General features: G+C 39.1%; 1 protein-coding gene across 5 annotated transcripts in view; it reads right to left on the reverse strand.

The window, feature by feature from the left end:
• Positions 1-15,264, reverse strand: part of pds5a (PDS5 cohesin associated factor A) — a 113,358-nt gene that overhangs the window by 29,365 nt on the left and 68,729 nt on the right. For all 5 annotated transcript variants that reach the window (XM_061984381.2, XM_061984383.1, XM_061984380.2 and 2 more), the window contains exons 14-17: positions 12,299-12,380; positions 12,180-12,228; positions 11,980-12,119; positions 5,537-5,652 (exon numbers count right to left, since the gene is read on the reverse strand). In XM_061984381.2, coding sequence (XP_061840365.1) covers positions 5,537-5,652; positions 11,980-12,119; positions 12,180-12,228; positions 12,299-12,380 — 387 coding nt within the window. The remainder of the gene's footprint in view (positions 1-5,536; positions 5,653-11,979; positions 12,120-12,179; positions 12,229-12,298; positions 12,381-15,264) is intronic.

Consider the following 15,264-nt stretch of genomic DNA (forward strand, 5'->3'; position numbering starts at 1 on the left):
ATAAATGAATCAATGGTGCGTAGGTAGAGGAAGCAACAAGATGACCTGCGCCACTAAGACAGGGAGACAGCGCCGGACGACATACGCCAACATTTGCCAGTGGATCAGTCTCAACTGTGGTCCGAGCTTTCCGGAAGGCAGGATTCACGGAACTGCTGGACAACAACAGCGACACTGACTCTGATGACTTCCACCAGACGGAGCCGGCCATTTTGGATGCCGTATTCGCCCAACTTTTTAATTCAGACACTGAAGAAGAATTCGAGGGATTTATGGATGAGGAATAACTTCAGAAAGTGAGCTTTAAATGTTTATTTTGTGTGTTGTGTGACATTAACGTTTGAGCAACGTTGAGTTATTGATGTTGCTATGCACTAATTTGAGTGTTACCGTATTTTCCGCACCATTAGCCGCACCTAAAAACCACAAATTTACTCAAAAGCTGACAGTGCGGCTTTTAACCCGGTGCGCTTTATATATGGATAAATATTAAGATTCATTTTCATAAAGTTTCGGTCTCGTAACTACGGTAAACAGCCGCCATCTTTTTTCCCGGTAGAACAGGAAGCGCTTCTTCTTCTACGCAAGCAACCGCCAAGGTAAGCACCCGCCCCCATAGAACAGGAAGCGCTTCTTCTTCTACTGTAAGCAACCACCCGCCCGCGTAGAAGAAGAAAAAGCGCGCGGATATTACCGTACGTTTCATTTCCTGTTTACATCTGTAAAGACCACAAAATGGCTCCTACTAAGCGACAAGGATCCGGTTCATGAAAAGACGCAATCTCTCCATCCTCACACGGATTACTATTTCACAGCACCTGATATTCCTGTGAACCGCACTGTGGATACTGTGGATACAACGGGAGCACGTACGGTGAATATTCGCACCACAGGGAATGAGAAGTCGTCCTTCACTGTGGTTCTAGCTTGCCATGCTAATGGCCTGAAACTTCCACCCATGGTGATATTCAAAAGGAAGACCTTGCCAAAAGAGACCTTTCCAGCCGGCGTCATCATAAAAGCTAACTCGAAGGGATGGATGGATGAAGAAAAGATGAGCGAGTGGTTAAGGGAAGTTTACGCGAAGAGGCCGGGTGGCTTTTTTCACACAGCTCCGTCCATGTTGATATACGACTCCATGCGCGCCCACATCACAGATGGTGTCAAAAAACAAGTGAAGCACACGAATACAACACTCGCCGTCATTCCGGGTGGATTAACCAAAGAACTCCAACCTCTGGATATTGGTGTCAACAGGGCATTCAAATCACGACTGCGAACGGCGTGGGAACAATGGATGACGAAGGCGAACACACCTTCAGTAAGACAGGCAGACAGCGCCGGACGACATACGCCAACATTTGCCAGTGGATCGTAAATGCCTGGGCAGATATTTCGGTCACAACTGTGGTCCGAGCTTTCCGGAAGGCAGGATTCACAGAACTGCTGAACAGTGACACTGACTCCGATGACTTCGACGAGACGGAACCGGCCATTTTGGATCCCACATTTGCCCAACTTTTCAATTCGGACACCGAAGACGAAGAATTCGAAGGATTTACGAATGAAGAATAACTTCAGAACGTGAGCGCTATGTTTATTTTGTGTGTTGTGACATTAACGTTCGAGCAACATTATGTTGCTATTGCTCTGCACTATTTTGAATTTTACTATGTTTGTGATTGCACATTTGCGTACATTTTGGGACAGAGTTGTTAGAACGCTGGTTTTTAATATATTATTAAAGTTTGACTGACCTATCTGACTGTTTTTTTGACATTCCCTTTAGCGCAGCGTAGGCGCGGCTTATAACCCGGGGCGGCTTATAGGTGGACAAAGTTTTGAAATATGCCGTTCATTGAAGGCGCGGCTTATAACCCAGGGCGGCTTATGGTGCGGAAAATACGGTACATGTAAAATCTTTCACTCCTTCGTCTCATTTTGTCTACCAAACGTTTTATGCTGTGCGTGAATGCACAAAAGTGCGCTTTGTTGATGTTATTGACTTGTGTGGAGTGCTAATCAGGCTAGCTGTATGTACATATTGCATCATTATGCCTCATTTGTAGGTATATTTGAGCTCATTTAATTTCCTTTACTTTTATCCTTTTTGTATATCATTTAGTTTTGCATGTCTCATGACATTATCTGCATGTAAAATTGGCTGCATGTCTGATAGTTGTTTGTGTGCCATGTTGTTCCAGACCACAGCAAACATTACCTAGCTTGCCAAAGATTGTAATAAATCCATTCGAAGAAGACAGCCCGCCGTTTCCTTTAACTTGGAAACACACATCTGTACCTTTGGCCATTCTGAGACAGTCATTTCCAGGAGTTATCTCACCTTCTGAGTAGCCTCTGATTTACTAATGTTTTCTAATGTAAAAATGTGTAGAATAAATATTAAATTTCAACATTTCTGCCTGCGACAGTCATTTTGATAGTAGGCTAATATAGCTAATATAGACACTTATATCATGTGTTGTCTTCATTATAAGACTTATATAAGGCTTTTAAAGTCATTTTGATAGTAGGCTAATATAACTAATATAGACACTTACATCATGTGTTGTCTTCATTATAACACTTATATAAGACTTTTAAAGTCATTTTGATAGTAGGCTAATATAACTAATATAGACACTTACATCATGTGTTGCCTTCATTATAACACTTATATGAGACTTTTAAAGTAATTTTGATAGTAGGCTAATATAGCTAATATAGACACTTACATCATGTGTTGTCTTCATTATAAGACTTATATAAGGCTTTTAAAGTCATTTTGATAGTAGGCTAATATAGCTAATATAGACACTTATATCATGTGTTGCCTTCATTATAAGACTTATATAAGACTTTTTTAAAGTAATTTTGATAGGATAATATAACTAATATAGACACTTACATCATGTGTTGTCTTCATTATAACACTTATATAAGACTTTTAAAGTCATTTTGATAGTAGGATAATATAACTAATATAGACACTTACATCATGTGTTGCCTTCATTATAACACTTATATAAGACTTTTAAAGTCATTTTGATAGTAGGCTAATATAGCTAATATAGACACTTACATCATGTGTTGCCTTCATTATAGGACTTATATAAGGCTTTTAAAGTCATTTTGATAGCAGGCTAATATAACTAATATAGACACTTATATCATGTGGGGGGGGGCGCACAGGTCCGGTGGCCATGGATGAAGTGCTGGCTGTCCAGAGTCGGGACCCGGGGTGGACCGCTCGCCTGTGCATCGGCTGGGAACATCTCTGCGCTGCTGACCCGTCTCCGCTCGGGATGGTGTCCTGCTGGCGCCACTATGGACTGGACTCTTACTATTATGTTGGATCCACTATGGACTGGACTCTCACAATATTATGTCAGACCCACTCGACATCCATTGCTTTCGGTCTCCCCTAGAGGGGGGGGGGTTACCCACATACGCGGTCCTCTCCAAGGTTTCTCATAGTCATTCACATCGACGTCCCACTGGGGTGAGTTTTTCCTTGCCCGTATGTGGGCTTTGTACCGAGGATGTCGTTGTGGCTTGTGCAGCCCTTTGAGACACTTGTGATTTAGGGCTATATAAATAAAGATTGATTGATTGATTGATATATAAGACTTAAAGTAATGTTTAATAGTAGGCTATTATAGCTAATATAGACACTTAAATCTTGTGTTGCCTTCATTGTAAGACTTATATAAGACTTTTTTAAAGTAATTTTGATAGGATAATATAGCTAATATAGACACTTACATCATGTGTTGCCTTCATTATAACACTTATATAAGACTTTTAAAGTCATTTTGATAGTAGGCTAATATAGCTAATATAGACACTTACATCATGTGTTGCCTTCATTATAACACTTATATAAGACTTTTAAAGTCATTTTGATAGTAGGCTAATATAACTAATATAGACACTTATATCATGTGTTGCCTTCATTATAACACTTATATAAGACTTAAAGCAATGTTTAATAGTAGGCTATTATAGCTAATATAGACACTTATATCTTGTGTTGACTTCATTATAACACTTATGAGACTTTTAAAGTCATTTTGATAGTAGGCTAATATAGCTAATATAGACACTTACATCGTGTGTTGCCTTCATTATAACACTTATATAAGACTTAAAGTAATGTTTAATAGTAGGCTATTATAGCTAATATAGACACTTATATCTTGTGTTGACTTCATTATAACACTTATATGAGACTTTTAAAGTAATTTTGATAGTAGGCTAATATAGCTAATATAGACACTTACATCATGTGTTGCCTTCATTATAACACTTATCATTTTGATAGTAGGCTAATATAGCTAATATAGACACTTACATCATGTGTTGCCTTCATTATAACACTTATATAAGACTTTTAAAGTCATTTTGATAGTAGGCTAATATAACTAATATAGACACTTATATCATGTGTTGCCTTCATTATAACACTTATATAAGACTTAAAGTAATGTTTAATAGTAGGCTATTATAGCTAATATAGACACTTATATCTTGTGTTGACTTCATTATAACACTTATGAGACTTTTAAAGTCATTTTGATAGTAGGCTAATATAGCTAATATAGACACTTACATCGTGTGTTGCCTTCATTATAACACTTATATAAGACTTAAAGTAATGTTTAATAGTAGGCTATTATAGCTAATATAGACACTTATATCTTGTGTTGACTTCATTATAACACTTATATGAGACTTTTAAAGTCATTTTGATAGTAGGCTAATATAACTAATATAGACACTTACATCATGTGTTGCCTTCATTATAACAATTATATGAGACTTTTAAAGTAATTTTGATAGTAGGCTAATATAGCTAATATAGACACTTACATCATGTGTTGCCTTCATTATAACACTTATATAAGACTTTTAAAGTCATTTTGATAGTAGGCTAGTATAGATAATATAGACACATCATGTGTTGCCTTCATTATAGGACTTATATAAGACTTTTAAAGTAATTTTGATAGCAGGCTAATATAACTAATATAGACACTTATATCATGTGTTGACTTCATTATGACAATTATATAAGACTTAAAGTCATTTTGATAGTAGGCTAATATAGCTAATATAGACACTTACATCATGTGTTGCTTTCATTCCATCCATCCATTTTCTACTGCTTGTCCTGTTGCTGGAGGCTGGAGCCTAATAAGACTTAAATACGGCTTTTAATTTTTTGCGGCTGCAGACAGATTGGTTTTTTGTATTTTCGGTCCAATATGGCTCTTTCAACATTTTGGGCTGCCGACCCCTGCCTTATAGTGTTTTTTCATTACGCATAAAGGGTTAAACTTGAAACGTAATTGATGCTGCAGTTGCACTTTGCAACCACTAGGTGTCAATGAGTGAGGAAAAACCAGTGGTGTTACACAATGGTACATGAGTGCCACTGAGATAAAGTGTACACACTCATATTTTACATGTATTCACCATGCAGTGCTGCTTTTATACCACTTAATACAAACGGTTCAAAGTGAACTTTACAGACCTGATTGCCTCGGAGTCTATGTGCACAGGGGCGATGCGTTCAAGCAGGAACTTGACCATCTCCAAGAAGGGATTGGTGGGTTGCTTGGGGAAAGTTAACTTGCGAGTGATCTCCCTCTGTGGAGGAAATACAAAGTGATGAGGTTCATTGGGCATCTCGTACGTTGGCCTGTAAGAGAACGTCTTGATTAGGTGTCACTGTGACTTTCTGTATGTCTGTGTTTTGATTAGACTTACCGTAAATTCTGGACTAAAAGCTGCTATTTTTTCCCCTACACTTTTGAACCCTGCGGCTTATGAAAGGGTTGCGGCTAATTCATGGATTTTTTTCCCCCGCTAATTGCCATAATGTTTTGTGTTCAACAGTTTTCATTAAACCCCAGCAGAGGACTGAAATGGTTTGTTCTATGGCGCCACCTTTTGTACAAGTCCACTCACTGCAGGTGCTGCGAGTTGAAAAAGTACTTCTTGTTTTGCCTCAAACCAAAAGTAAAATCGTCCATAGCGTTTCTGCTTGAAAGGATTCTTCATTCATCACTCCCAGCAACGCTTGTGAGTTTTACAATATAACTAAAACAATTCTTACTTACCAAACCGTCCCATGTGGGATGTCTGTGGGAGTGCTCTTCTGCATATTTGTCCGCGCTATTGTAATGTAATGAAGCTAGCGTCATTAGCATTAGCTAACATGCTAACGTTTACGAGTGTGTGTGTTAGTATTATTAACCCACACAATCAAAAACTGCAAGATCAGCACTGTGTGATAACATTTGAACAAGAAATGGGCAACAAATTGTGTTAGTATCTTCTTTTAAAGGGGAACATTATCACAATTTCAGAAGGGTTAAAACCATTAAAAATCAGTTCCCAGTGGCTTATTTTATTTTTCAAAGTTTTTTTTAAAAATTTTACCCATCACGCAATATCCCTAAAAAAAGCTTTAAAGTGCCTGATTTTAACCATCGTTATATACACCCGTCCATTTTCCTGTGACGTCACATAGTGATGCCAACACAAACAAACATGGCGGAAAGAACAGCAAGGTATAGCGACATTAGCTCGGATTCAGACTCGGATTTCAGCGGCTTAAGCGATTCAACAGATTACGCATGTATTGAAACGGATGGTTGTAGTGTGGAGGCAGGTAGCGAAAACGAAATTGAAGAAGAAACTGAAGCTATTGAGTCATATCGGTTTGAACCGTATGCAAGCGAAACCGACGAAAACGACACGACAGCCAGCGACGCGGGAGAAAGCGAGGACGAATTTGGCGATCGCCTTCTAACCAACGATTGGTATGTGTTTGTTTGGCATTAAAGGAAACTAACAACTATGAACTAGGTTTACAGCATCTGAAATACATTTGGCAACAACATGCACTTTGAGAGTGCAGACAGCCCATTTCAGGCGCGCTAAGAACATATATGTTTCCACGATTTCAGCACTCAGGTTAACCATACCTAAATAGACACAAAATACTGCATTACACAAGACTACCCGAATGTACTCGAATGATTGAAAAAAATTAATGTTTTTAAGCTAAATTATTGGTAAACACAGTTTATGTACAATAATTTACGTAAAACCGCGAGTAATGAATAAAATTTTCATCAATTAATATATTCTGTAGACATACCCTCATCCGCTCTCTTTTCCTGAAAGCTGATCTGTCTAGTTTTGGAGTTGATGTCAGCATCTGCTTTGAGTGTCGCAGGATATCCACACACTCTTGCCATCTCTGTCGTAGCATAGCTTTCGTCGGTAAAGGGTGCGGAACAAACGACTGACCATTTCGTCGGCTTTCCCCACAGCTTTGTATTTTGAACAAATTTCGTCCAATTTCTTGCCACTTTCACATCTTTGGGCCACTGGTGCAACTTGAATCGGTCCCTGTTCGTGTTGTTACACCCTCAGACAACACACCGACGAAAGTGAGAAAATGGCGGATTGCTTCCCGATGTGACGTCACATTGTGACGTCATCGCTCCGAGAGCGAATAATAGAAAGGCGTTTAATTTGCCAAAATTCACCCATTTAAAAGGTCTTTTTTCTGCAACATCAAGGTATATATTGACGCTTACATAGGTCTGGTGATAATGTTCCCCTTTAAATATTTAGGATTTTTAATTGATGACCACTTCAGTTTTAAGGAGCACATTCAGTTTGTTGTAAAAAACTGAAACTTTTACTGGGATTTTATTATAGAAACAAGTCTTGCTTTTCTTTTACTGTGAAACAGAAATTGGTGGAAACAACCTTTTTATCTGTTATTGACTATGGAGAGGTGTTGTACATGAATGCTACTGCTGGTTGTCTCCACAAGCTGGGTAGTGTGTACCACGGGGCACTGAGATTCATCACCAACTTACTCACCATTGTGTGTTATACTCAATGGTTAACTGGACGTCTTTATGTGCTCAACGCCTCAATCATTGGTATGTGTTCATCTACAAAACTATTCTGGGTTAGGGATGTCCCGATCCGATATTTGGATCGGATCGGCTGCTGATATTTGCCAAACATTGCGTATCGGCAAGGCATGGGAAAATGCCGATCCAGATTAAAAAAAAAAACGGTCCGTGTTTTCCAACGCACCGATTTAAATAATACATTCCACTTTTCTGCTGCTCCGTAATTTCCGTTCCACATTTTCCAGCACACCTTCAACACATCCACAATTCTCACGCAGTTGCTTTTAGCTGCTGGCATTACACGACAGGCTCTTCTCACTCTTTCCTGTGTCTCCCTCTCACAGACAGCAAGTGCACCTTCTTACACACGTCACATACTGTCACGTCATACGTCACATACGTATACGTCCTCTCCCAGCAGAGAGCGAGGTAGCGGCATGGCTAACGTTAGCTGTGATGCTAGCGCAGCCGCTAAGGTGCGCGCCTGCTCAAGCGTCCTCTGCGCACGGCAAATCTATGCCACGCGCAAAATCAAATAAAAAAATAAGCGCATAACAATTTTCGACACACGGACACGACAGAGACAACAGTTTTCGTCATCATTGTTCAAATATTGTGACGTCTGTCGAGACGCTTATCTCCATTCGGTGCCACACGTCCAGACTCCACACCATCAAAATGGCAAAAATTTCCACAACACCACCGTATGAAAAAATTAGTGATTTTTTTAGTTGTGATTTCCTTCTCTGCATGAAAGTTTAAAAGTAGCATATATTAATGCAGTATGAAGAAGAATGTTTTAATGTAGACATGCAAGCCTTGAAAGAACATTTTGAAAATCAAGACTACATTTCCTGCAAATGGGTGCATTTCTACCCTATATTTTAACTTTAGATTTATTCTCATATCAAACTCTTTTGGCTGTCTTTTTGACACTTACATCAGGCACACCCCTCCACACCCTGGATTATAAATAATGTAAATAATTCAATGTGATTATCTTGTGTGATGACTGTATTATGATGATAGTATATATCTGATAGTATATATCTGTATCATGAATCAATTTAAGTGGACCCCGTCTGAAACAAGTTGAAAAACTTATTGGGGTGTTACCATTTAGTGGTCAATTGTACGGAATATGTACTTCACTGTGCAACTTACTAATAAAAGTCTCAATCAATCAATCAAAACACATAGAATCATCATACTGCTGTGATTATATGCATCAAGTGTTCATTCAAGGCTAAGGCAAAATATCGAGATATATATTGTGTATCGCAATATGGCCTTAAAATATCGCAATATTAAAAAAAGGCCATATCGCCCAGCCCTAGTTCAATGATGCCATTTCTGTTTGTCATGTATGATTTTGTCTATTTTGTGTTTATCCTTGAATAAACAGGTCAGTTTCTTGTTACCAACCATTGTGTATTATTCAAACTCCCCTAATTCAGTTGGCTAGTTGTTATCAAGAGTACTAAAACCCTTTTTAACATGATTCTGACAACTAAGTAGGCTAAATAACTTTAAACTTTAATACATGCTCGGATAGGCCAGTATCGGTCAGTATTGGTATCGGATCGGAAATGCAAAAACAATATCGGTATCGGATCGGAAGTGCAAAAACCTGGATCGGGACATCCCTATTCTGGGTATCACCCCATCTTATCTGTCTTGTCTTTTAACAAAGAAATAAGGAAGTCACAATCTTTGTTCAATGAATGTTCTGTAATTTGTCGTCACCAAGTAAGAACTGAACTGGGCAAGAAAGCATTTAGGTTTTCAGCACCGAAGGCATGGAATAACCTACAATCAAATCTTCAACTTCAAACCCTTGTTACATTAAATGAGTTTAAAGCTTCTGTGAAAGGGTTGCAGTCTACCTTGTCTGTATGCATATGTGTTATGTGAGCAAGTTTTAATGTTGTAAATTTGATGTTTTATGTAGGGATGTCCCGATCCAGGTTTTTGCACTTCCGATCCGATACCGATATTGTTTTTGCATTTCCGATCCGATACCGATACTGACCGATACTGGCCTATCCGAGCATGTATTAAAGTTTAAAGTTATTTAGCCTACTTAGTTGTCAGAATCATGTTGAAAAGGGTTTTAGTACTCTTGATAACAACTAGCCAGCTGAATTCGGGGAGTTTGAATAATACACAATGGTTGGTAACAAGAAACTGACCTGTTTATTCAAGGATAAACACAAAATAGACAAAATTATACATGACAAACAGAAATGGCATCATTGAACTAGGGCTGGGCGATATGGCCTTTTTTAATATTGCGATATTTTAAGGCCATATTGCGATACACAATATATATCTCGATATTTTGCCTTAGCCTTGAATGAACACTTGATGCATATAATCACAGCAGTATGATGATTCTATGTGTTTTGATTGATTGATTGAGACTTTTATTAGTAGGTTGCACAGTGAAGTACATATTCCGTACAATTTACCACTAAATGGTAACACCCCAATAAGTTTTTCAACTTGTTTAAGTCGGGGTCCACTTAAATTGATTCATGATACAGATATATACTATCAGATATATACTATCATCATAATACAGTCATCACACAAGATAATCACATTGAATTATTTACATTATTTATAATCCAGGGTGTGGAGGGGGGCGCCTGATGTAAGTGTCAAAAAGACAGCCAAAACAGTTTGATATGAGAATAAATCTAAAGTTAAAATATAGGGTAGAAATGTATCCATTTGCAGGAAATGTAGTCTTGATTTTCAAAATGTTCTTTCAAGGCTTGCATGTCTACATTAAAACATTCTTCTTCATACTGCATTAATATATGCTACTTTTAAACTTTCATGCAGAGAAGGAAATCACAACTAAAAAAATCACTAATTTTTTCATACGGTGTTGTGGAAATTTTTGCCTGCTTCGGCATTTTGATGGTGTGGATGTGTGGCACCGAATGGAGATAAGCGTCTCGACAGACGTTACAATATTTGAACAATGATGACGAAAACTGTTGTCTCTGTTGTGTCCGTGTGTCGAAAATTGTTATGCGCTTACTTTTTTATTTGATTTTGTGCGTGGCATAGATTTGCCGTGCGCAGAGGACGCTTGAGCAGGCGCGCACCTTAGCGGCTGCGCTAGCATCACAGCTAACGTTAGCCATGCCGCTACCTCGCTCTCTGCTGGGAGAGGACATATACGTATGTGACGTATGACGTGACAGTATGTGACGTAGGTCGTGACGTGTGTAAGAAGGTGCGCTCGCTGTCTGTGAGAGGGAGACACAGGAAAGAGTGAGAAGAACCTGTCGTGTAATGCCAGCAGCTAAAAGCAACTGCGTGATAATTTTGGATGTGTTGAAGGTGTGCTGGAAAATGCGGAACGGAAATTACGGAGCAGCAGAAAAGTGGAATGTATTATTTAAATAGGTGCGTTGGAAAACATGGACCAGAGTTTTTTTTTAAACTGGATCTGGATCGGCATTTTCCCATGCCTTGCCGATACGCAATTTTTGGCAAATATCGGCAGCCGATCCGATCCAAATATCGGATCGGGACATCCCTAGTTTTATGTGTTGTTTACTGTTTTGAATGCAATCTTGCTGCTGCCCTCTTGGCCAGGTCTCCCTCGGAAAAGAGATCTTTGATCTCAATGGGATTTTACCTGGTTAAAAATAAAGGCTAAATACAAAAATTAACTTACAATGGTATTATTTTCACAAATTCCTCAGTAAATTCACCAAGCCTGTTTAGCGGATTGGAGAGCTAGCTTCCGCAGCTAGCGGGTCCATGACGTTGACTTCTGTTTTGTTATATCAGCCTTTTTACTGCTGTGTTACAGACACCAATTGGAAACAATTAAAGTATATAAATAAACATTTCTGTGTAAATAATGAATTTCACAATGTATGTATCTGCAGCTGTTATATGGAAAATATTTATTTCTTTTAAAATGTAGTGGGTGCAGCTTATACACCGGCACGCTCTATAGTCCGGAACATACGATAATAAGATGCAACAGTGTTTGGTGTTTTCTCACCACACAGATCTCGGCCTGTTTACAGGAGCAAGTCGGACTGATGAGCACCTCCAGCTGGATTCTGAGCTTCTCATCCTCACCAAGAACCTGGTTGAACCTCTTCATGAAATCTTGAGCTTTCCCTGCATCTGGCAGGTTTTCTGAAAATGCACAAAATAAAATTGGTGCCATGCAGAAGAAGATTACATTATAAAACTTACTTGCTATGTTGTTCAGCTTCCCAAACATGGCAGTGCTGTTGGCCTCAGACTACGGAGAAGAAGATGGTCACAAACAGGCTGACATTTGCATCTAAAAGTAGAGCATTTAGTCAACGTACCGGCGGCAGCTTGTGGAGGTCAAGCAGCTCTTTAACCAGGCCTCGCAGCATATTCTGACACTTCCACATCTCATTCAAAGCCCTAGGAAGAATAAACAGACAAGTCAGTGACAATACCAGTAACTTGATACTTTTATGTACGTCACAAGATGTCAGCCAGATTGTTATTAGCTGAAATACAATTTTGCTTTTTCCAAGTGATGGCTAACCATAAAAAAAATGTAACATGACAACGGAGGCACATGACTTTGTCCTGGTTGTTCAATGTTCAGTGCAGCTGTATCAAGTCTTTATATGAAAAAGACACACCTCCAATTCCCTGATCAATTAAAATGCTGTCGATTGTTCATCAAAATGCTAAGCCTCAAATGTAAATTTGTAAAAATTCATCAACAAAGATTTGTTCTTTTCGACGAGTTCCTTGGTAATTTTTTTTATTGTTAGACCGCCAGGAATGTTCATGTTTACCGTACTTTCCGGACCATAGGGCGCACCGGATTATAAGGCGCATTACTGATAAATGGTCTATTTTCGATCTTTTTTCATGTATAAAGCGCACCGAATTATAGGGTGCATTAGAGGAGTCATTTTATTATTAGGGCCCGCAATGGCCCATTGCAAAAGGACTCCCACAGGGAGTCCTTATGCAATGGGACATAAGGACCTATTGTTATTCTAAGGTTTTATTATTAGGGCCCGCCATGGCCCATTGCAAAAGGACTCCCACAGGGAGTCCTTATGCAATGGGACATAAGGACCTATTGTTATTCGTCCGTTTTATTATTCTTTATTATTCTTCCGCACCCACAAGAAACTGTAATTTGACCCACTTAACATGCTTCAAAACTCACCATATTTTACCCACACATCAGGACCTGCGAAAATTGCATGTTTTTTAAAAAACCGAAACATAAAACTCAAAATTGCGCTCTAGCGCCCCCTAGGAAAAAAAAAAACTAGACTGCCTGTAACTCCCACTAGGAAGGTCGGAAAAATATGCAACAAAATCCTCTATGTAGGTCTGACTTAGACCTAGCTTTCATAATGGTACATTGTCGGGCTAAAATCTACAGGAAGTTGGCAATTCCCCCTTCAAGACAAAAAAGTACTAAAAACAGTCACTTTTGCCTCTTTGAGCTGTAATTTGACCCCCTTAACATGCTTCAAAACTCACCAAACTTTACACACACATCAGGACTGGCTAAAACTGTGATCTAATGAAAGAACCTAACCCCAAATCTAAAAATTGTGCTCTACAGCAATTTTTTTATAAAACGGACAAAAAACTGCTCCTCGGAAGAAAATAACTACAAAACTGCCTGTAACTCCCACTGGGAAGGTCGGAGAGACATGAAACAAAAACCTCTATGTAGGTCTCACTTAGACCTACATTTCATCAATTGACAACCCCCAGCAAAAATAAACAGGATGTTTGCTATTCCCCCTTCAAAACAATTTTTTTTTAAAAACCGGTCACCTTCCTTCAAAAACTATCTCCTCTGAGCGCGTTTGTCGTTTCGCCTTCAAACTAACACAGGTGAGAGATTAAACCCTTGTGCATAAATTAACAGAACAGTTTTTTTATAACTGCTCCGGTTTTGATTTTATGACCCTTCAAAGACCCGCTGCGCTGATGCTGCTGCAATGATGTTTTTTTAAGATGGCTGCTTAAAAGCAGGAAGCACCAACGTGCCCACACAATGCAGACAAGGTAGGTACACTAGACAAAAGTCTTGGGACACTTCAGACTAAAAGTACACAAAAGTATTGGGACACTTAGGACTAGCACCTGCCAAAGACGCGGGCCCGAACAACGCTGCTTGCAGCTTTAATTATTCTTTATTCTTTCTTTATTCTACCGCCGCCTCTTTGAGCACTAATTTGACCCACTTAGCATGCTTCAAAACTCACCATATTTGACCCACACATCAGGACCTGCGAAAATTGCCTTTTAATAAAAAAACCAAACCCCAAAACTCCAAATTGCGCTCTAGCGCCCCCTAGGAAGAAAACAAAACTAGACTGCCTGTAACTCCCACTAGGAAGGTCGGAAAAACATGAAACAAAATCCTCTATGTAGGTCTGACTTAGACCTAGTTCTCATAATTGTACTTCCTCGGGCTAAAATCAACAGGAAGTTGGCAATTCCCCCTTCAAGACAAAAAAGTACTAAAAACAGTCACTTTTGCCTCTTTGCGCTGTAATTTGACCCCCTTAACATGCTTCAAAACTCACTGAACTGAACACACACATCAGGACTGGCAAAAACTGTGATCTAATAAAAAAACCTAACCCCAAATTCAAAAATTGCGCTCTACAGCAATTTTTGATTAAAACGGAGAAAAAACTGCTCCTCGGAAGAAAAAGATTACAAAACTGCCTGTAACTCCCACTGGGAAGGTCGGAGAGACATGAAACAAAAACCTCTATGTAGGTCTCACCTAGATAAATTGACAACCCCCAGCAAAAATCAACAGGAAGTTTGCTATTCCCCCTTCAACACAACATTTTTGTAAAAAGCGGTCACCTTTCTTCAAAATCTATCTCCTCTGAGAGCGTTTGTCGTTTCGCCTTCAAACTAACACAGGTGAGAGATAAAACCCTTGTGATTAAAAGTATAGATGGGATTTTTAATACCTGCTCCGGTTTTGATTTTATGACCCTTCAAAGACCCGCTGCGCTGATGCTGCTGCACTGCTGTTTTTTTAATATGGCTGCTTAAAAGCAGGAAGCACCAACGTGCCCACACAATGCAGACAAGGTAGGTACACTAGACTAAAGTCTTGGGACACTTCAGACTAAAAGTAGACAAAAGTATTGGGACACTTAGGACTAGCACCTGCCAAATACGCGGGCCTGACCAATGCTGCTTGCAGCTTTAATTATTATTATTTTCTAAATGTAAAAGACTTCCTTGTGGTCTACATAACATGTAATGGTGGTTCTTTGGTCAAAATGTTGCATAG

This window comes from Nerophis lumbriciformis, linkage group LG25 (genome assembly GCF_033978685.3).
Source record: "Nerophis lumbriciformis linkage group LG25, RoL_Nlum_v2.1, whole genome shotgun sequence".
Taxonomy (NCBI): domain Eukaryota; kingdom Metazoa; phylum Chordata; class Actinopteri; order Syngnathiformes; family Syngnathidae; genus Nerophis; species Nerophis lumbriciformis.